The 17,279-nt window shown below is 39.8% G+C and overlaps 1 protein-coding gene across 1 annotated transcript in view; it reads right to left on the bottom strand.

Annotated features, from left to right (window-relative positions):
• The window catches only part of ADGRL4 (adhesion G protein-coupled receptor L4), a 142,233-nt gene that overhangs the window by 1,657 nt on the left and 123,297 nt on the right, over positions 1-17,279 (bottom strand). Inside the window, exons 14-15 of the mRNA XM_038745819.1 lie at positions 1,726-1,817; positions 166-334 (exon numbers count right to left, since the gene is read on the bottom strand). Coding sequence (XP_038601747.1) covers positions 166-334; positions 1,726-1,817 — 261 coding nt within the window. The remainder of the gene's footprint in view (positions 1-165; positions 335-1,725; positions 1,818-17,279) is intronic.

Here is a 17,279-nt window from a genome sequence, read left to right on the forward strand (position 1 = left end):
ATCTAAGAGGTCCCCCATAGCTTTCTGTAAATGACTAACCACACTTGTTATCACTTGTGACATGAAATGTGTTGTATTTAAAAAGAAAAGCTGGAAAGATAACCTGGATGGATAAGAGTTTTGTGCCTCTGGAATTCCGCACTGTTTGCCCGAGGAAATACTCACTTTTCGAGATAACACACATAGGAATAGGAAGATGAACATCCCCTGAAATGCGTTGCATATGGTGAAAAGGTACGCCGTCACCACTGACCCCTGGACGACGTGGAGAACGCCGAAGATCCAGGTAGCACCAAGCAGGAACAAGAGGGCCAGGGCACCCCGGGCACATGACCTACATTCCAATTATAATTAAGACAGTCATGGTGTTATCTGTTTCCCCAAATCGCTCATTAGAATGTGGTGCACATGCCCCCTCCAACTCGAGGAATTACCGCTCTTTTCCCTAATTTTGAACTAGGGCAGAAACCACAGTGCCATGGTAGAGAGAGCCCTTTAGAGTGTGCTGCGGTACTGTGAAACCCTGGGCTTCTGCAGATCAAGCATAATGGTAAAACAGGACATCGTCCAAAAAATGGACTTTCTTTCTCTTAAAATATATATTCTCTGGGGTGCTGCCGTGCCATATGATTTGATTTTAAATCTACTGTTAGTGTAATCCCCCAAGGTAAAACATAAAACCGTTATGAAGTATTTCCCCTAAGAAACCTTGAAAAATGTACAGTATGTTCTTAGGTCAGCACACGTGCATGACATCAAAGGAATCTTATGGCTTCCTTTCAGGTTCAATTCCGCAGACCATGCAGGATGTAAAACTAGATTTTTCTTTTCATAAAGGATTTTCATTTTGCAACACAAATAACGCTAAATTGTCCCAGGGTCAGGGTACTGATGTTTCTATATTAGAAGAACTGATCGCCTGTGACTTCTGGTAAAATATTGTACAGTTCTGTTCACTGACTATCCCAGCGATTCATGCTGCCTGGAAAATGAAGCAACTAATGATTACTTTCTCCTTCATTCTCAGCCCAATCATTCCGAAATTTCCATGGTATGGAAGGCATTTTTGCAGTTCCCCCAGAAAATGAATCATTTGCAACTTCATTAAAACTAGCTCACTAGATGAGGCTATTGAGGGTAAGGAGTAAGAGAAAGTAATCAATCAAACAATTGCTAAATCCTAACTATAAATCTAGTGCACTGCACTGAAACTGCAGGAGTGTTTCTAAGCAACACAAACAGTAAGTTGTTTTCAATGTTCCCCACAGTACACTTCAGCTTTTCCAGCACAAATGATTTTCAAGGCCCCAATAAATCAGTTTAAAGAGAGCTAGTTGATGGAAAATCATAACAGCATGCAAAGTTAAGAATTTTGGAAAAAAAGAAAACAGAAGCACTGAACTCTGTTGTAGTGATTCTTAATGATGTGAATCATACCAAGAACCTCGTTCATTGTGGGAACACATTAGCTGGCTTTTCCCTCTGAAAAGGGATTTCAGATCTGTAAAGGTGATTCTACTTGCAGCTTCAAAATAGGTTGATAATCTTATATAGTGCCCTGAATTTTTTTAAGGCTTGGGCTTTTTCTGAAGTGTTCTTCAAATACATTTAAGGAAATGGAATGGGGACTTAAAAAGTACAGTGCAGCTTCCAGAGAAATGTCCGTAGTTAAAGTTACTGATGGCTAAGTCTTCCAAAGACAATTGGGCTTAAAGGGAAACTCACCTTATGTTTTCATAGCAACTAACTTCTGGTTTTAACATTGAAGTGTGTCGAAATACTTTGTATATAATCACTCCAAAAGCCAAGAGGTTAACCTAGAAAAAGGTATTCATTTTAATTCAGAGTGAAGCAATATTGAATGTTAAACTATACAATGATTAAATATACTAACAATAGGGTGGTAAATAGTTCTATTTAAAAAGAATCCAGAAAAAAACGGTTGTGAAAGATACTTCTCAGACCTTTGTTTAATAAAAACACACAAATTATTTACTGACCCTAGATCAGAGAGGTCGGTAACTCTATGAACCTCAGTCAGTATCCCTGACAGCAGTCTGCAAACGATTATTGATTTTTATTGGTAAATCTGTTAGATTCACAACACAGATAAATTTAAGTACAGATACCAAACAACCCCGACTTGAGTTACATTATAATTCACACTGATGAACACATATCTTTTGTTGCTAGTAACGTCGATAACTTCTTGAGTACCGAAATCCTTTGGGTTTAAAAAGCTTTTGGGTTAACTTAAAAAAAATGAGAAAACAACTTTGGTTGAAAGCATCTTTGTTGAGTAATACATGTTATATTTTATACTGATTTCAGTGGGGAATAATGCTAGTGATATCTCTGACACCTTTTATGATGACAGAGGGTTTTTAGGCATTGAAATTGAAGAGAGAAGTGGCGCCTTTGGCAAATAATGATCAATTAGTGGCTGAAACCTTTCCTGATTTGGGCTGGCTTCATCTCTTAGATTCTCTTAGATTACTTTCATGCTATTTATCTGCTGGTTTCTTTTCCTTTGCCACATTTGACCTCTTTATAAAGGAAATAAGTAAAATAAGGGCATTCAAACTGCATTTGTATATTCTCGATGGCAAGTTCGTGATTGCTTTAGTTAGGAACTGGGGACTGATTAGGATAAAATCCCACTTATTTCCCCAGAATGCTCCATACTTGACTTTGCTTTCTTAAACACAAGGGGAAAATCCACCATCTTTTCAATTTCCTTTATATTCTAAAAACTAATTTCAGGTGCTGTGGGCCATACTGGGCGTCTATGAAGGTGCTTTAACTGACCTTGTAAACTCTAATATAATTTGGTTCATAAAACATAAATTGTCAAGGGATGGTTAGTAGTTTGGTGATTAATCTGCATTGGATAATTTATGCTGATCATAAGATATTTTTGGAAACTATTTACATTTAAAATTCTGCTAGATAATGCAGAATCATGTAAAATTATGGTACATAATTCAGTAAGAAAAATTGAAGATCAATGCTCAAATCCAGTATTTTTTATTTATATGCTGCTTTCCTTTTACCATCTGTTTTGTGAGCCCTTAAAATTTTTGAAAATACATCATAATGTCATCCAAATGGACAAGCCAGTGTGGTTTGAATACTAGGTTAAAAATAGATTTACAAAAGCAGAGATATCCACTTTGTCACTTTTTTGAGGGACTGATCTTTAGAAAATTAAATCTTAGGGGGGTAATATATGATGGAAGACATTTTTGCGTGGCTTCCAAAATTGCCTATCCATTCTAATTATTTCATTAATTAATTCTTAGGGGAGGAATATTTCCACAAGAAGAGGAAAACAGACCTTTAGCATTTGGAGGGGGGGAGACAGAATTGATTTAAAAAGCTGTAGCAGCAACGTCATGTTAATTAGTTGGTTTTAAATAGGCTAGAAAGAATTGTAGAACATAGTTTCTGTAATAATTTCCTGTAGGTATAAATCTTAAATATTTATCCTAGCTCCTATAATAATACTCCTCTGTTTAGGAAATCATATTGCACCATTTATTCTTCCTTTACACTGCAGTGAATATGCTGACATTTTTCCTCTGCTTGAAGTGTCATTTTGACTAGAAATCATTTTTTTTCCTGCTAGAAAAATGTTCATCTACTGGCACAAGACATTTTAAATCTAGAACTAAAATGATAAAATTTGGAAGTACAAATATCTCCTTCAAGGAGCCACACCTTTACTAAGCAAGGGAGGAATTTACAGGACATGATTTGAATTTCTCAAAGTTGTTTTTTTTTCTCTTCAATAGAGCTGAAGGCTGAAAAACAGTTTAATTTACTCCTAGGGCTTCTCAAAAGCACATATTTATTTGGGGTCTGCAGTTCTAGGCCATATGCTCCAAATAGGGAAGGGGAAATCTGCCCCCTCGAGGGAAATTCAGCTCTAGAAAGTGCATTCTCCTGCTCAAATTGGAAAATGCTATCCATTCCTAAAATCCAGTTGCCGCTAGGCAAGTGGAGAACTAATTCTTATTCTACAAAAGGAAAGTCTTGGACACTTCCAAAATCGAAGTTCTCACACGAATGGATCTTTAAAATATCTCTGGATCAGTTCTATTTATAATTGCCCCTAAACCAAATAAACCCACACCAAAATGTATCATCATATCAAACTGACTAAAAAATAGAACAAAATAGTTGGTGGACGATCATGTTTTTTTTTTTCTGACACATTTGCCCAAATCTGCTGAAGCCACACTATACAATATCCACTAATTGGATTTTATGGTGGACAAAATATGCTGTATGTTTTTTCAGACAGTGTTGCAAAAGCATCTGCTAGACAGGCCTGCTTTGCTGGATTTCAAGTTCCTTGAGAGTGTCGATTCTATGTACTAAATATTTTGTACTCTGTGAAGCACTTAATACAGTTTCATACTCTGTGTGTGGTTGGAGTGGCAATCATAGTCATAGTATAGTAGAGAAGCAGCATGGCTTAGTGGATAGAGCACGGGCCTGGGTGCCAGAAGGAACTGGGTTCTAATCCTGCCTTTGTTGACTGTCTCTTGTGCGACCTTGGGCAAGTCACTTCACTTCTCTGTGCTTCAGTTACCTCATGTGTAAAATGCAGAGTGACTGTGAGCCCTCTGTGGGGCAGGGACTGTGTCCAATCTGATTAGCTTGTATCCACCCCAGCGCTTAGTACAGAGCCTGGTATTCATTCATACATTCAACTGCATTTATTGAGCACTTACTGTGTGCTGTACTAAGTGCTTGGAAAGTACAATATCACAATAAAGGATAATCCCTGAACACAACAGGCTTACAGTCTAGACGGGGGGGCGGGGGGGGGGGGGGGGAGACACACATCAAAACAAGTAAATAGGCATCAATATAAATAAATATAATTATAGATATATAAGTAAATGCTGCGGGGTGGGGACAGGAGGGGAAGAGCAAAGGGGGCAAGTCAGGGTCATGTGGAGGGGAGAGGGAGCTGAGGTAAAGGGGGGCTTAGTCTAGGAAGGCTTCTTGGAGGAGGTGTACCTTCAGTAGAGCTTTGAAGGTGGGGAATAGTGATTGGAGCATTTGAGGAGGGTGGGCATTCCAGGCCAGAAGTAGGACGTGGGCCAGGGGTCAGTGGCTAGACAGGTGAGATCGAGGTACAACGAGTAGGTTAGTACCAGAGGAGCAGAGTATGTGGGCTGGGATATAGAAGGAGAGAATGGAGGTGAAGTAAGAATGGGCAAAGCGATAGAGAGCTTTGAAGCCAATAGTGAGGAGTTTTTGTTTGATATGGAGTTCGAGAGGCCACACTGGAGATTTTCGATGAGGGGGGTGACATGTCCTGAATATTTCTGTAGAAAGATAATCTGGGCAGCAGAGTGAAGTATAGATTGAAGTGGGGAGAGACAGGAGGTTGGAAGGTCAGAAAGGAGGCTGATGCAGCAATCCAGTCAGGACAGGATGAGTGATTGTACTAACATGGTAGCGGTTTGGATGGAGTGGAAAGGGTGGATCTTGGCAATGTTGTGAAGGTGAGACCTTCAGGATTTGGTGATGGATTGGCTATGTGGGGTAAATGAGAGAACAGAATTAAAGCTAATCCCGGCTCCACCAATTGTCAGCTGCGTGACTTTGGGCAAGTCACTTAACTTCTCTGTGCCTCAGTTACCTCATCTGTAAAATGGGAGTTAAGACTGTAAGCCCCATGCGGGGCAACCTGATTACCTTGTATATCCCCCCAGTGCTTAGAACAGTGCTTGGAACATAGTAAATGCTTAACATATGCCATCATTATTTATTACTAAGGATTACACCAAGATTGTGTGCTTGTGAGACAGGAGGGACAGTTGTGCCATCGACAGTGATGGGAAAATTCAGGAGAGGACAAGGTTTGGGAGGGAAGATAAGGAGCTCTGTCTTGGACATGTTGAGTTTTAGGTGACGGGAGGACATCTAAGTAGAGATGTCCTGAAGGCAGGAGGAGATGTGAGCCTGAAGAGAGGGAGAGAGAACAGGGGAGGATATATAGATTTGGCTGTCATCCACAGAGAGATGATAGTGAAGCCATGGGAGCGAAGGAGTTCTCCAAAGGAGTGAGTGTAGATGGAGAATAGAAAGGGACCAAGAACTAAACCTTGAGGGACCCCTCCAGTTAGGGGATGAGAGTGAGGAGGAGAAGCCCGCAGAGGAGACCGAGAATAAATGGCCAGATAGATGAGGAGAACCAGGTGAGGACAGAGTCAGTGAAGCCAAGGATGGATAACATATTGAGTAGAAGGGGATAGTCGACAGTGTCAAGGGCAGCTGAGAGGTCGAGGAGGATTACGATGGAGTAGGAGTCATTGGATTTGGTAAGAAGGACTTGTACATATCTATTCTATTTATTTTATTTTGTTGGTATGTTTGGTTTTGTTCTCTGTCTCCCCCTTTTAGACTGTGAGCCCACTGTTGGGTAGGGACTGTCTCTATATGTTGCCAACTTGTACTTCCCAAGAGCTTAGTACAGTGCTCTGCACACAGTAAGCGCTCAATAAATACGATTGATTGATTGATTGAACAGTAAATTCAGAATGATAATTGTGATATTTGTTAAGCATTTATTTTGTGCCAAACGCTGGGGCAGATTCAAGATAATCAGGTCCCATGATAGGTTCACAGCCTAAGTACAAGGGAGAACAGGTATTGAATCCCCATTTTGCAGATGTGAGAACTGAGGCACAAAGAAGTTGAGGGACTTGCCCAGGGTCACACAGAAGACAAATGGTAGAGCTGGGATTTGAGCCCAGATCCTCTGACTCTCAGGCCCATCCTTTTCCCACTAGCCCATTCTGCTTTCTCTAAGGAAGATGGAGTTCCAGGACAGATGAAGGATGGGGGCATAGGGTTGGTGGTGAGACTGATAAGATTAAGAAATAGTGAGTGGAGTGGCATCTAAGAGAGTGAAGTGTGCAGATTAAGATGGGGTAGGAGAAGGAGATAAGTGAGGTAATGTAAGATTGGGAGAACTGATTGAGTGCTTTAAGGCCAATGAGTAAGAGTTTTTGTTTGATGTGGAGATGATAGGACTAACATTGGCGGTTTCTGTTTAGTGGGGAGATATGGGACTGAACTTTTTTAAGGAAACGATCTGGGCAGCATAATGAAATATGGACTGACAAGGGGAGAGAGAGGAGGCGGGGAGAACAGTGAGTAGGATGATGTAGTAAGCAGCGTGGCCTACTGGAAAGAGCACAGGCCTGGGAGCAGAGGACCTGGGTTCTAATCCTAGCTTTGTCACTTGTCTGCTGTTTGACCTTTCTGTATTCTCTTTATTTTTCCTGTCTGTAAATTACTTTGTGTCTGGTTCCTCTGTTGGATTGTAAACTCACTGAGGGCAGGAATCATGTCTTTTAACACTTTCCTGAGGGATTAGTACAGTGTTTTGCATAACTTCTAAATATTTCCCATTGATTGAATGGAGGCAAGCTAATGGTACATTTCTCATATGAACTGCTAATTAAGAAAACTATGCTGAATTGCCCAGAGATCGCCTGTATTGTTTTATGTGGCTCAAGGCTCAATTTCCCTAATGCCATTTTTTTGCTAAAGTAAATTTGATATTCATACAGTACATTTCATAAAACATTCTCTTCTACCATTACATTTTACTCTGAATCCTGAGTGATATCATATACACACAAGCTCATTAATACCTCAAAAATGAACAGTGATTAATGCATTCCATTAGTTTGCTTTACCTTTCAAACATTTTCAACTCAGACATTACATTATGCACCTGGGGAATAACGGAGTAGCCTGAGCACTTTTGACTGCAAGAAAGGAACTGTGGGATCCACCCCCATGCTTTATTTTATGGGAGAGAATGAAAACCACTCTGGAGATGATAGACTAAATACCAGGCATATTTAACCCCCTGTAAGCAGCAAACAACCCATTTAATTGGAGAATACATTATTTTCCTTCTCCCACTAGAAGGAAATTTAGAAATAAGAATTTGCATTTTACTTTGTGATATCCTCATAAAAGAACAGCAGGCCAACTATTGCTTGTTTCAGTTTAAAACTCTTTAAGGCCAGAGTTTTTCCATTTGCTACTTTAAGAGAAAAGGGTTAGAATGAAAGCAGACGTTTGTTCTGAAAGATTCACATATAGAAAATCTGATTCATTCTGAGCACTTCAAATTCAGACTTCAAAATGAAGCACCCAAATCAGTCATTTTTTCCTTTCTTAGTTTCTTTCTCAATAATTGATGAAACCATCTATATGCTGATGTCAGATCTCAACAAAAGGAATGAGAACATTTTTCCCGCTGCTCTTAGACACTTGCTTGAATTTTTTACATACAATAGATTGAATTTGTCTCCTTTGAAATGTGTGATATTCAGAATTGCTCCATTCTTTCAACTATTCCCATTATCTCAAAATTAACCAGCCAGGATAGTTTGGTTTCCACCACAGGCAGGTAAATGGATGAGGGAAGAGCCAGTTCTTACCCTAGTCCTGTGCTTTCAGTCAGAGCAGAGCAGAGAGTAGTTAACAATATACATCTTAAGCTTCTAAAGGAAAAGGCATGTTAGATTAATTCCAGGAAGTGGCTCACAAGCTGACCTTCAAATAGATGGAGTTTTGTCTCCTAATTCATTTTATTATTATCTTCCAAATGAGACAAATGCATTTGCTTCAATGTACAGCTTTGAAAAATTGTAAAAAAAAATCCTAAAATCAATTAGAATAAAACAAATAACTATTGCAGAGGAAAGTTTTGTCATTACATGCTCTAAAACTCCAATTATTAAAAACTGAAAATACATGATAGCTAAGTGCATGAATATCTTGGCTAAATGTGTATTACTTCTGTAATAAAATGTGAATGCATTATAACTATCTAATAAAACACTACGGATACACTACCAGAATGGTTGCAGATGGAGATGGTGTTCTGAGAGTGATGTGTTTACGGCATCACTATGGATTGGAGATGACTTGAAGGCACAAGACAAAACAAATATAACATGCTTGGCAGGTTTGCAGAGGCCAATATTTGCATTTGGAGAATAGTGTAAATTTTATAGTTTCATGGTCCATGTTTGAATCTATTGCCCTGCCCTTCCCAAAGACAAATTATAAATAGTAAAAAACTGCCCTTTTAGCCATTTAAGAAACTAATTATGATGAATACTACTGGTATGATTTATACTATTCTAAACCTAAATTCTGGAAAAAAAAAAACAGACAGTTCAGGGCAAAAATATGGTTTGGTGCATGAATCATACAAATGGAGCAGATGATGCTCTTTCACATGAGTATTTGCAAAAGGAGCTTGAGCCTGAGAATAGCTCTCAAGATCAGCACACACCTTCCTAATGGAAGTAAAAACAGTGCTTCCACATCACTTAGATCTCAATTGAACTGTGTCTATGTGATCTAAGTGAAAAGGATCATTGGTCAACTATCTGATTCATTTTCTCCATGTAGTTAATCCAACTGGATAATTCAGGACAAAATTATGGTTTGGTGTATGAATTATGCAAATGGAGCAGATAATGCTGAATCACTCAATCGTTCAATAGTAACATAATAGATCAATAGTACCTGTTGCTGAATTGTAATTTCCAAGCGCTTGGTACAGTGCTCTGCACACGGTAAGCACTCAATAAATGCGATTGAATGAATGAATAAATAACTGAATAAAAGCTTATATGTAAAGCATTATATTAATCACTGTGTAGACTAGGTTAATTTCATAATGAGAATGCCTGACCACAGTATAACGGAGAAAAATTCAATGAATTGATCTCCATATCCTGTTCTCAGCTATTCCTTACATTACCCTCATAAGGAACCCTTATTGATTTCTAGAGGTGGTGGGTGGGAATCATATGAGGGATGCAAGGTTTATCAGTCATACAAATTATGATTTTTGTCCCCATAATGTCTACAGAGGCTCTCTTTCTTAGCCTTGCTCTTCTGAGCCACGGGGGCATGGGACAGGAATCCCCAAAAATGGCCTCAGGAAGGGAATTTATAACAGAACACCTCTGGTTAGTCAGTGAGTTTTGAAATGCAGCATTAACATTTCCAATGCTGAAAATCAGTCCAAAGTTGAATTGCAAAGATGAATCTATAGCTCGGGTAAAATGCTAGTGTTTTGAATCACTCAGGGCCAGGCTATGGAGAGGAATAACCAGGGTGAGCTACTTGAGGTGTCAAGTTCTTTTATTCCACCTTATTAATTTCCTTTCTGGCTTTGATCAGCAACTTTGCTCAGGCACAGAGTGTCATGAGAGTACTAAAGGAAGTGAACTTCAGAGAGCTATTCAGTCCTTTGTGGCTGGCAAAACAGCCACTGTCATACTGGAAATCTCTTGGCCCTGGATATGAGGTCTGAAGAAATGGCTCCTTTGCAGCAGGATTTATCTGGCCCTCAGCCAACTCTTCCATCCTCCACACCCCAAATCCAAGACCATAATTCTGCTTTCTGGATTCCTCCTGAAGTTTACTATGGATTACTACTAGGATTTCCAACTAGTTCAATGGAAGCTTTCCTGCCCATGATTCTGGGATGGCAGGAGTGGAAGGAAGGTATCCTATTTCACTGCATTAGACCCACCTTAGTTTTTGGCACATATATAAGAATTTAACAAATACCACAATTATATTATTATGTCCTTACTCCAGTGACTCTCAGGGGCTCTATTGCCCCATGTCCCTTATCCACAGGATTGTGGAATCTGAGCTGGGTCTCTGTGTTTAATCATATAAAAAGCAAGCGACTCAATCACTCCTATTGATTCTGACATGGAGGTGGGAAGAAAAATGGGAGAGAAGATAAAGAAGAGCAAGAGAAGATGGGATTCTCATTTACTTGTTTAGTTGTCTGTCTCCCCCCTTATAGACTGTGAGCCCCTTGTTGGGCAGGGAATGTCTCTATTTGTTGCTGAATTAATAATAATAATAATAATAGCTTTTATTAAGCACTTACTATGTGCAAAGCACTGTTCTAAGTGCTGGGGAGGTTACAAGGTGATCAGGTTGTCCCACGGGGGGCTCACAGTATTAATCCCCATTGTACAGTTGAGGTAACTGAGGCACAGGGAAGTTAAGTGACTTGCCCAAAGTCACACAGCTGACAATTGGCAGTGTTGGGATTTTAACCCATGACCTCTGACTCTAAAGCCCGTCCTCTTTTCACTGAACCACGCTGCTTCTCTTCTCTTCTTGGAATTGTACTTTTCAAGCACTTAGTACAGTGCTCTGCACACAATAAGCACACAATAAATATGATTGAATGAATAAATGAAGGGAGGAAATGGAAGAAGCAAGAATGAGGACATGAGAAGCAGCAGAAAGCAACAGAAAAGACCAAACCAGAACACAGATACAGGTCAGAAAGACACAATCCAGTTTTTTGTCAGAATTAATTCAAACTTTTAAAATATAGCCTCGGGGGCTAGAAATTGGTATAAGCTTGAAAAATACCTACCATACCTATTTTTAATATGTCATAGGCAATATGTTATACATTTTGTTTAAAGACAACAGGCCTGCATTTCAGATAGAGTACAAGGAAAAAAATAATCAATAAGTAGGGAGGCTACTACTTCATCGTGACAAGTATTTCCAGAGGTTGCAGCTGTCTACAAATGTTGTTTTATTCATATTCCTTATCTCCGAAACAATGAACTAATAAATCTTGGGTACTATTGGAATATTTGAACTCCAAATTTTTTTTTCACACAGTGTCTTTGGCAGCATTCATGTGGCTCTCCATTAAAAGAGCATTTTACTATGTTGTAAAATATTTCAAGGAGTAAGAGAATCAAGCAAGGAGAGCTAGAAACACTTACAAATGAGAGATGCTATGACCTAGTGGGCCTAGGTAAAATCTCATAGGTTCATTCTTTTAAGTGGTTTGTCATCATAGATGGACAAAATCCATAGAGGCTGCTTGAATGGGAAGCAAAGGTGACAGAGGAACAATATCTATCAAAAGTATTTTGCTTAGTGGCTACAGCATGGCCCTGGGGGTCAGAAAGTCATGGGTTCTAATACCGGCTCTGCACTTTTTCTTTAATGGTATTTATTAAGCACTTACTAAGCGCTAAGCGCTTTCTAAGCGCTGGGGGGATACAAGGTGAACAGGTTGGCCCACGTGGAGCTCACGGTCTTAATCCCCATTTTGCAGATGGGGTAACTGAGACACAGAGCAGTTAAGTGGCTTGCCCAAGGTCACACAGCTGACAAGTGGTGGTGCGGGATTCGAACCCATGACCTCCGACTCCCAAGCCTGCGCTCTTTCCACTGAGCTACGCTGCTTCTCCTCTGCTTCACACTTGTCTGCTATGTGATCTTGGGCAAGTCACTTCATTTTTCTGGGCCTCAGTAACCTCATCTGTAGAATGGATAGTGAGACTGTGAGCCCCATGTGTGCCATTGACTGTGTCCAACCAGATTTGCTTGTATCCAACCCAGTGCTTAGTACAGTGCTTGGCACATAGTAAGTGCTTAACAAATGCCATAATTATTATAAATATGCAATTTGATAATGCAGAATGAAAGTTATAAAAAAATTCTCGAAATTTTACTATGGAGTTACCACACTGGGATGTAAATCCTCTTAGAGGAACTGACCAATGAGCAACCTTATTTTAACTTATTTTAACCCTGAGAAACAAAATTAGCAACCCTGAAAAGCAGCAAGCCATTCAGTAGACCAATAAGAATGCATGAATTTATATTATCCTGCAAAAATTCCTCGCTGTCACCAGCCCCACTTTTTTGGCTTTTGACAAAAATTAAAAGTGCACTATTGAATCCCCCTCAATATGTGCTGGCTACTGGGTTAGATTTTAATTATCACCAAGACAACATGCTTTCTGCAACACCTTTTCATCCTGTATTTTTGCTGTCAATTTACCGAAACAGAACATCAGAGAAGAGTGATGGATTGATGACAAAAGGTCTTTATCTGGCCCTCAACCAACTCTTCCATCCTTCAAACCCCAAATCCAAGATGATAATTCTGCTTTCCGGATTCCCCATGAAGGTTAATGTGGATTACTACTAGGATTTCCAAGCACTTCAATGGAAGTTTTCCTGTCCATGATTCTAGGATGGCAGGAGTGAAAGGAAAGGTGTCCTATTTCACTGCATTAGACCCACCTCAGTTCTTGGCATATAGTAAGAATTTAACAAATACCACAATAATATTATTACCTCCTTATTCTCAGAGGATTTATTGTCCCATATCCCTTATCCACAGGGGTGTGGAATCGGAGCTGGGTCTCTGCTTAATCATATCAAAAGCAAGTGACTTGTTGACTCAGATACGGAGGTGGGAAGAAAAGTTGAAGAGAAGATAAAGAAAGAAGAACAAGAGAGAATGGGATGCTCTACAGTGAAGGGAGGAGATGGAAGACGCAAGAATGAGGATGTGAGAAGCAGCAGAAAGCAACGGAAAAGACCAAACCCGAACAAAGATACAGGGCAGAAAGACACAATCCAGTTTTTGTCAGAATTAATAGAGCACAGGCCTGGATAGAGTACAGGCCTGGGAATCAGAAGGATCTGGGTTCTAATCCCAGTGCCACCACTTGTCTGCTCTGTGACCTTGAGCAAGTCACTTAACTTCTCTATGCCTCAGTTACCACATCGGTGAAATGGGATTAAGACTGCGAGCCCTTTGTGGGACAGGAACATGGTAACCCAATTACCTTGTATCTACTCCAGTGCTTAGCATAGTTCTTGACACATAGTAAGCACTGAACAAGTACTATTACTATTGTTAATAATAACTATAATAATAATAATAATAATAATAATGGAACTAGACGTAGGGTTGATTATTGAATCATCTTCCTTACTGACCTCCCTGTCTCCTGACTCTCCCCACTCCAGTCCATAGTTCACTCTGCTGCTTGGATCATTTTTCTACAAAAGCGTCCATGTTTCCCCACTCCTCAAGAACCTCCAGTGATTGCCTGCATCAAGCAGAAACTCCTCATTTTTCTACAAAATTGTTCAGTCCATGCTTCCCCACTCCTCAAGAACCTCCAGTGTTTGCCTGCATCAAACAGAATCTCCTTACCAACGGCTTTAAAGCACTCAATCACCTTGCCCCCTGCTACTTTACCTCTTTGGTCTCCTACTACAACCCAGCCCACACACCTCACACCTCTAAAGCTAACCTACTCACTGTACCTCAACTTCATCTATCTCACCACCAAACTCTCACTCATGTTCTGCCTCTGGCCTGGAATGCCTCCCTCTTCATATCGAGCAGACAATTACTCCCCGCACCTTCAAAGCCCTACTGAAGGCACATCTTCAAGAAGTCCACCCTGACTAAGGCCTCGTTTCCTCTTCTCCTACTCCCTTCTGCTTTGCCCTGATTTGCTTCCTTACTTCACTCCTCCCTAAGCCTCACAGCACTTAGGTACATATCTGTAATTTATTTGAATTAATGTCTGTCTTTTCCATTAGCCTGTATGCTCACTGTGGGCAGGGACTGTGTCTACCAACTTTGTTATATTATTTTTATATTGTACCCTCCCAAGCACTTGGCTGAATGCTCTGCCCACAGTAAGCATTCAATAAATATGATTGAATGAATGAGACCCTGGCTCAATTGTGGAAGAATATTTATTTATTTAGGTATTTGTTAACCACTTATCTAGATACCAGGCACATAGACAAGCAATGCGGCCTAGTGGATAAGTGATAAGCCTTGGAGTCAGAAGGACCTGGGTTCTAATCCTACCTCTGCCACTTTTCAGCTGTGTGACCTTGGGAAAGTCATTATTTCCCTTCTTTGGGCCTAACTTGCCTCTTGTGTAAAATGGGGATTAAGACTGTGAGCTCCATGTGAGACAGAGACTGTGTCCAATCTGATTACCTTCTATCTACCCCAGGGCTTAGAACAGTGTCTGGCACATAGTAGGCCCTTAACAAACACCATAAAAAAGTACTGGGGCAGATAAAAGCTAATTGGGTTGGACACAATCCATGTCCCACATAACAATAATGATCATAATAATAATGGTATTTGTTAAGCGCTTACTTTGTGCCAAGCACTGTTCTAAGTGCTGGAGTGGATATAAGGTAATCAGGTTGCCCCACAAGGGGCTCACAGTCTTAATCCCCATTTTACAGATGAGGAAACTGAGACACAGAGAAGTTAAGTGACTTGCCCAAAGTCACACAGCTGACAAGTGACAGTACCTGGATTAGAACCCTTGATCTCTGACTCCCAAGCCCGTGGGGCTCACAGTCACAACCTCTATTTTACAGATGAGGTAACCGAGGCACAGATAAATTAAGTGAATTGTTCAAGGTCTCACAGCAGGTGGTAGAGCTGGGATTAGAATTCAGGTCCTTTGACACCCAGGCCTGTACTCTTTCCTCAAGGCCATGTTGTTTCCCATAAATTCAAGTAAGAGTGTTTTTCGAAGGCTTCTGGGGATTACAGCTTAATTTCCTTTAGACACAATCAAGTAAAGGTTGCTCTTCAATGCTGGGAACATCAATAAGAAACAAACATCTATTGAAAGAAAAATTATTTTACAATATTTCTTCAAACTTGTGTACTTTGATCTAATCCATAGTATGGGTTTTACCTAAAATTGTTTCACTTCTAAAAAATATTGGGAAGGAAGAAATAAATTGAGGATATTATCTTTGACTTGCAGCATACTTTACAAAGGTTTAAAATCTCTTTATTCTGCAATGCAGTCTTTCAGCTGCCTGACGGAGTGCTTTTCAAGTGTAGTCAGCATCTAAGAATAATAACAGCAATACTTCTCAGGCAGGATCAATTGACCCACTGGTCTACACTTCAGAATTCCAAGATATCCTTAATATTTATGAGCAAACTCATTGGGAAGTAGTGATCCTGTGTAGGTTAATCAAAGCAGAACTTGATTAATATTTTGATAATAGATGCCTCAAGTTCTTAGAATAGATGTAGATCATATAGATCATCTTGAAACAATGTACACAGAGGTAGAGAATTCATCGGCAATGAACTGTTTCTTTTCTTAATCATTTATGTGTTGTCTCAAAGGCATATTGCATTATAATCCCAAACCTCAAACTTGGCAGGATCCCAGTGAAAACCCATCAGAGAACGTAGACCTTCCTGTTAAGAAGGAATATAATATCTCAGTTTAAAAAATTAGAGCTACTGTGAGCTGTTTAAGAATGGCATTGAACTCTGGAGAACGAATCCCCTTAGGCTTGCTTAGAAAAAACTGTAAACTCAATGCCATTTGTTCATTAGACTGAGTATGAAAAGTCAACCCAAAAGCTGCCGGTAATTATAGATTTATATTCGAGGAGTCAGTAGCTTTCACTGTTTATCCGAGAACAAAAATATTACTTCCTTTTCTAATTCCCTAATTGTTTTTTCTGAGATATTTCTCCACTGACTTTAAATTAATTAAGTCCTCTCTGGAATAGCAATCTTGACAGTTTTAAGAAACAAAGAAATCAGAGCTTGCTAATTAAACAGGTGCTTCCAAGTGATCAAAGCTGTGGTTACAGTATAATATTAGTGCTTCTGAACATTACCTTCATTTCCAAATAAATATGTCCCTGCATCTACCTCACAGAGAAACAGCATGGCCTAGTGAATAGTCCACAGGCCTAGAAGTCAAAGAACCTGGAATATAATCCCGGTTCCAGCATTTATCTGCTGTGTGACCTTCCACAAGTCACTTAAATTCTCTGTGTCTTCTTCACCTCATCTGTAAAATGAGGATTAATGGGATTAAAATGGGGATAAAAATTGGGATTGCGCTTGGCACAGAGTGAGTACTTACATGCCCTTTTTAAAAAAGTATCAAAATGCACAACCACAGGTGAATTTTTAATTCTTTCACTTTTTCAACAAAGTAGATCTGCAGAAATCCATGGGTTAAAGTATGGTGTAGGACCCAAAATAATGTATGCAACAAGTAACCAAAATTAGTATTTGAATGGGCCTTTTCAAATCTCTTCTTTTCCTGAGACTTAGAAATGCTTTATGATGTGTAAACCTGATTCTTCTAGACGTAAAAAGATACTGGTTATCTGTTCTACTTTGCATGAAATGGGTCATGTATAGCTATTACTGTGCTGCTGAGTTGGTCTCTAGGCTTTGTGGAGGTATCAGTTCCAGTCTGGATTGCTAGACATGATGGGAGATATATGCACTTCGGATGCCCTTTGACTAGAATTCCTTCCTACGCGGGAGGCCCTGCTCAGTGCCCAGAAACTAAATCCTTCCCTCAGAGAGGAAGAGTGAGTCTCCC

This window comes from Tachyglossus aculeatus, chromosome 4 (genome assembly GCF_015852505.1).
Source record: "Tachyglossus aculeatus isolate mTacAcu1 chromosome 4, mTacAcu1.pri, whole genome shotgun sequence".
Classification (NCBI taxonomy): Eukaryota; Metazoa; Chordata; class Mammalia; order Monotremata; family Tachyglossidae; genus Tachyglossus; species Tachyglossus aculeatus.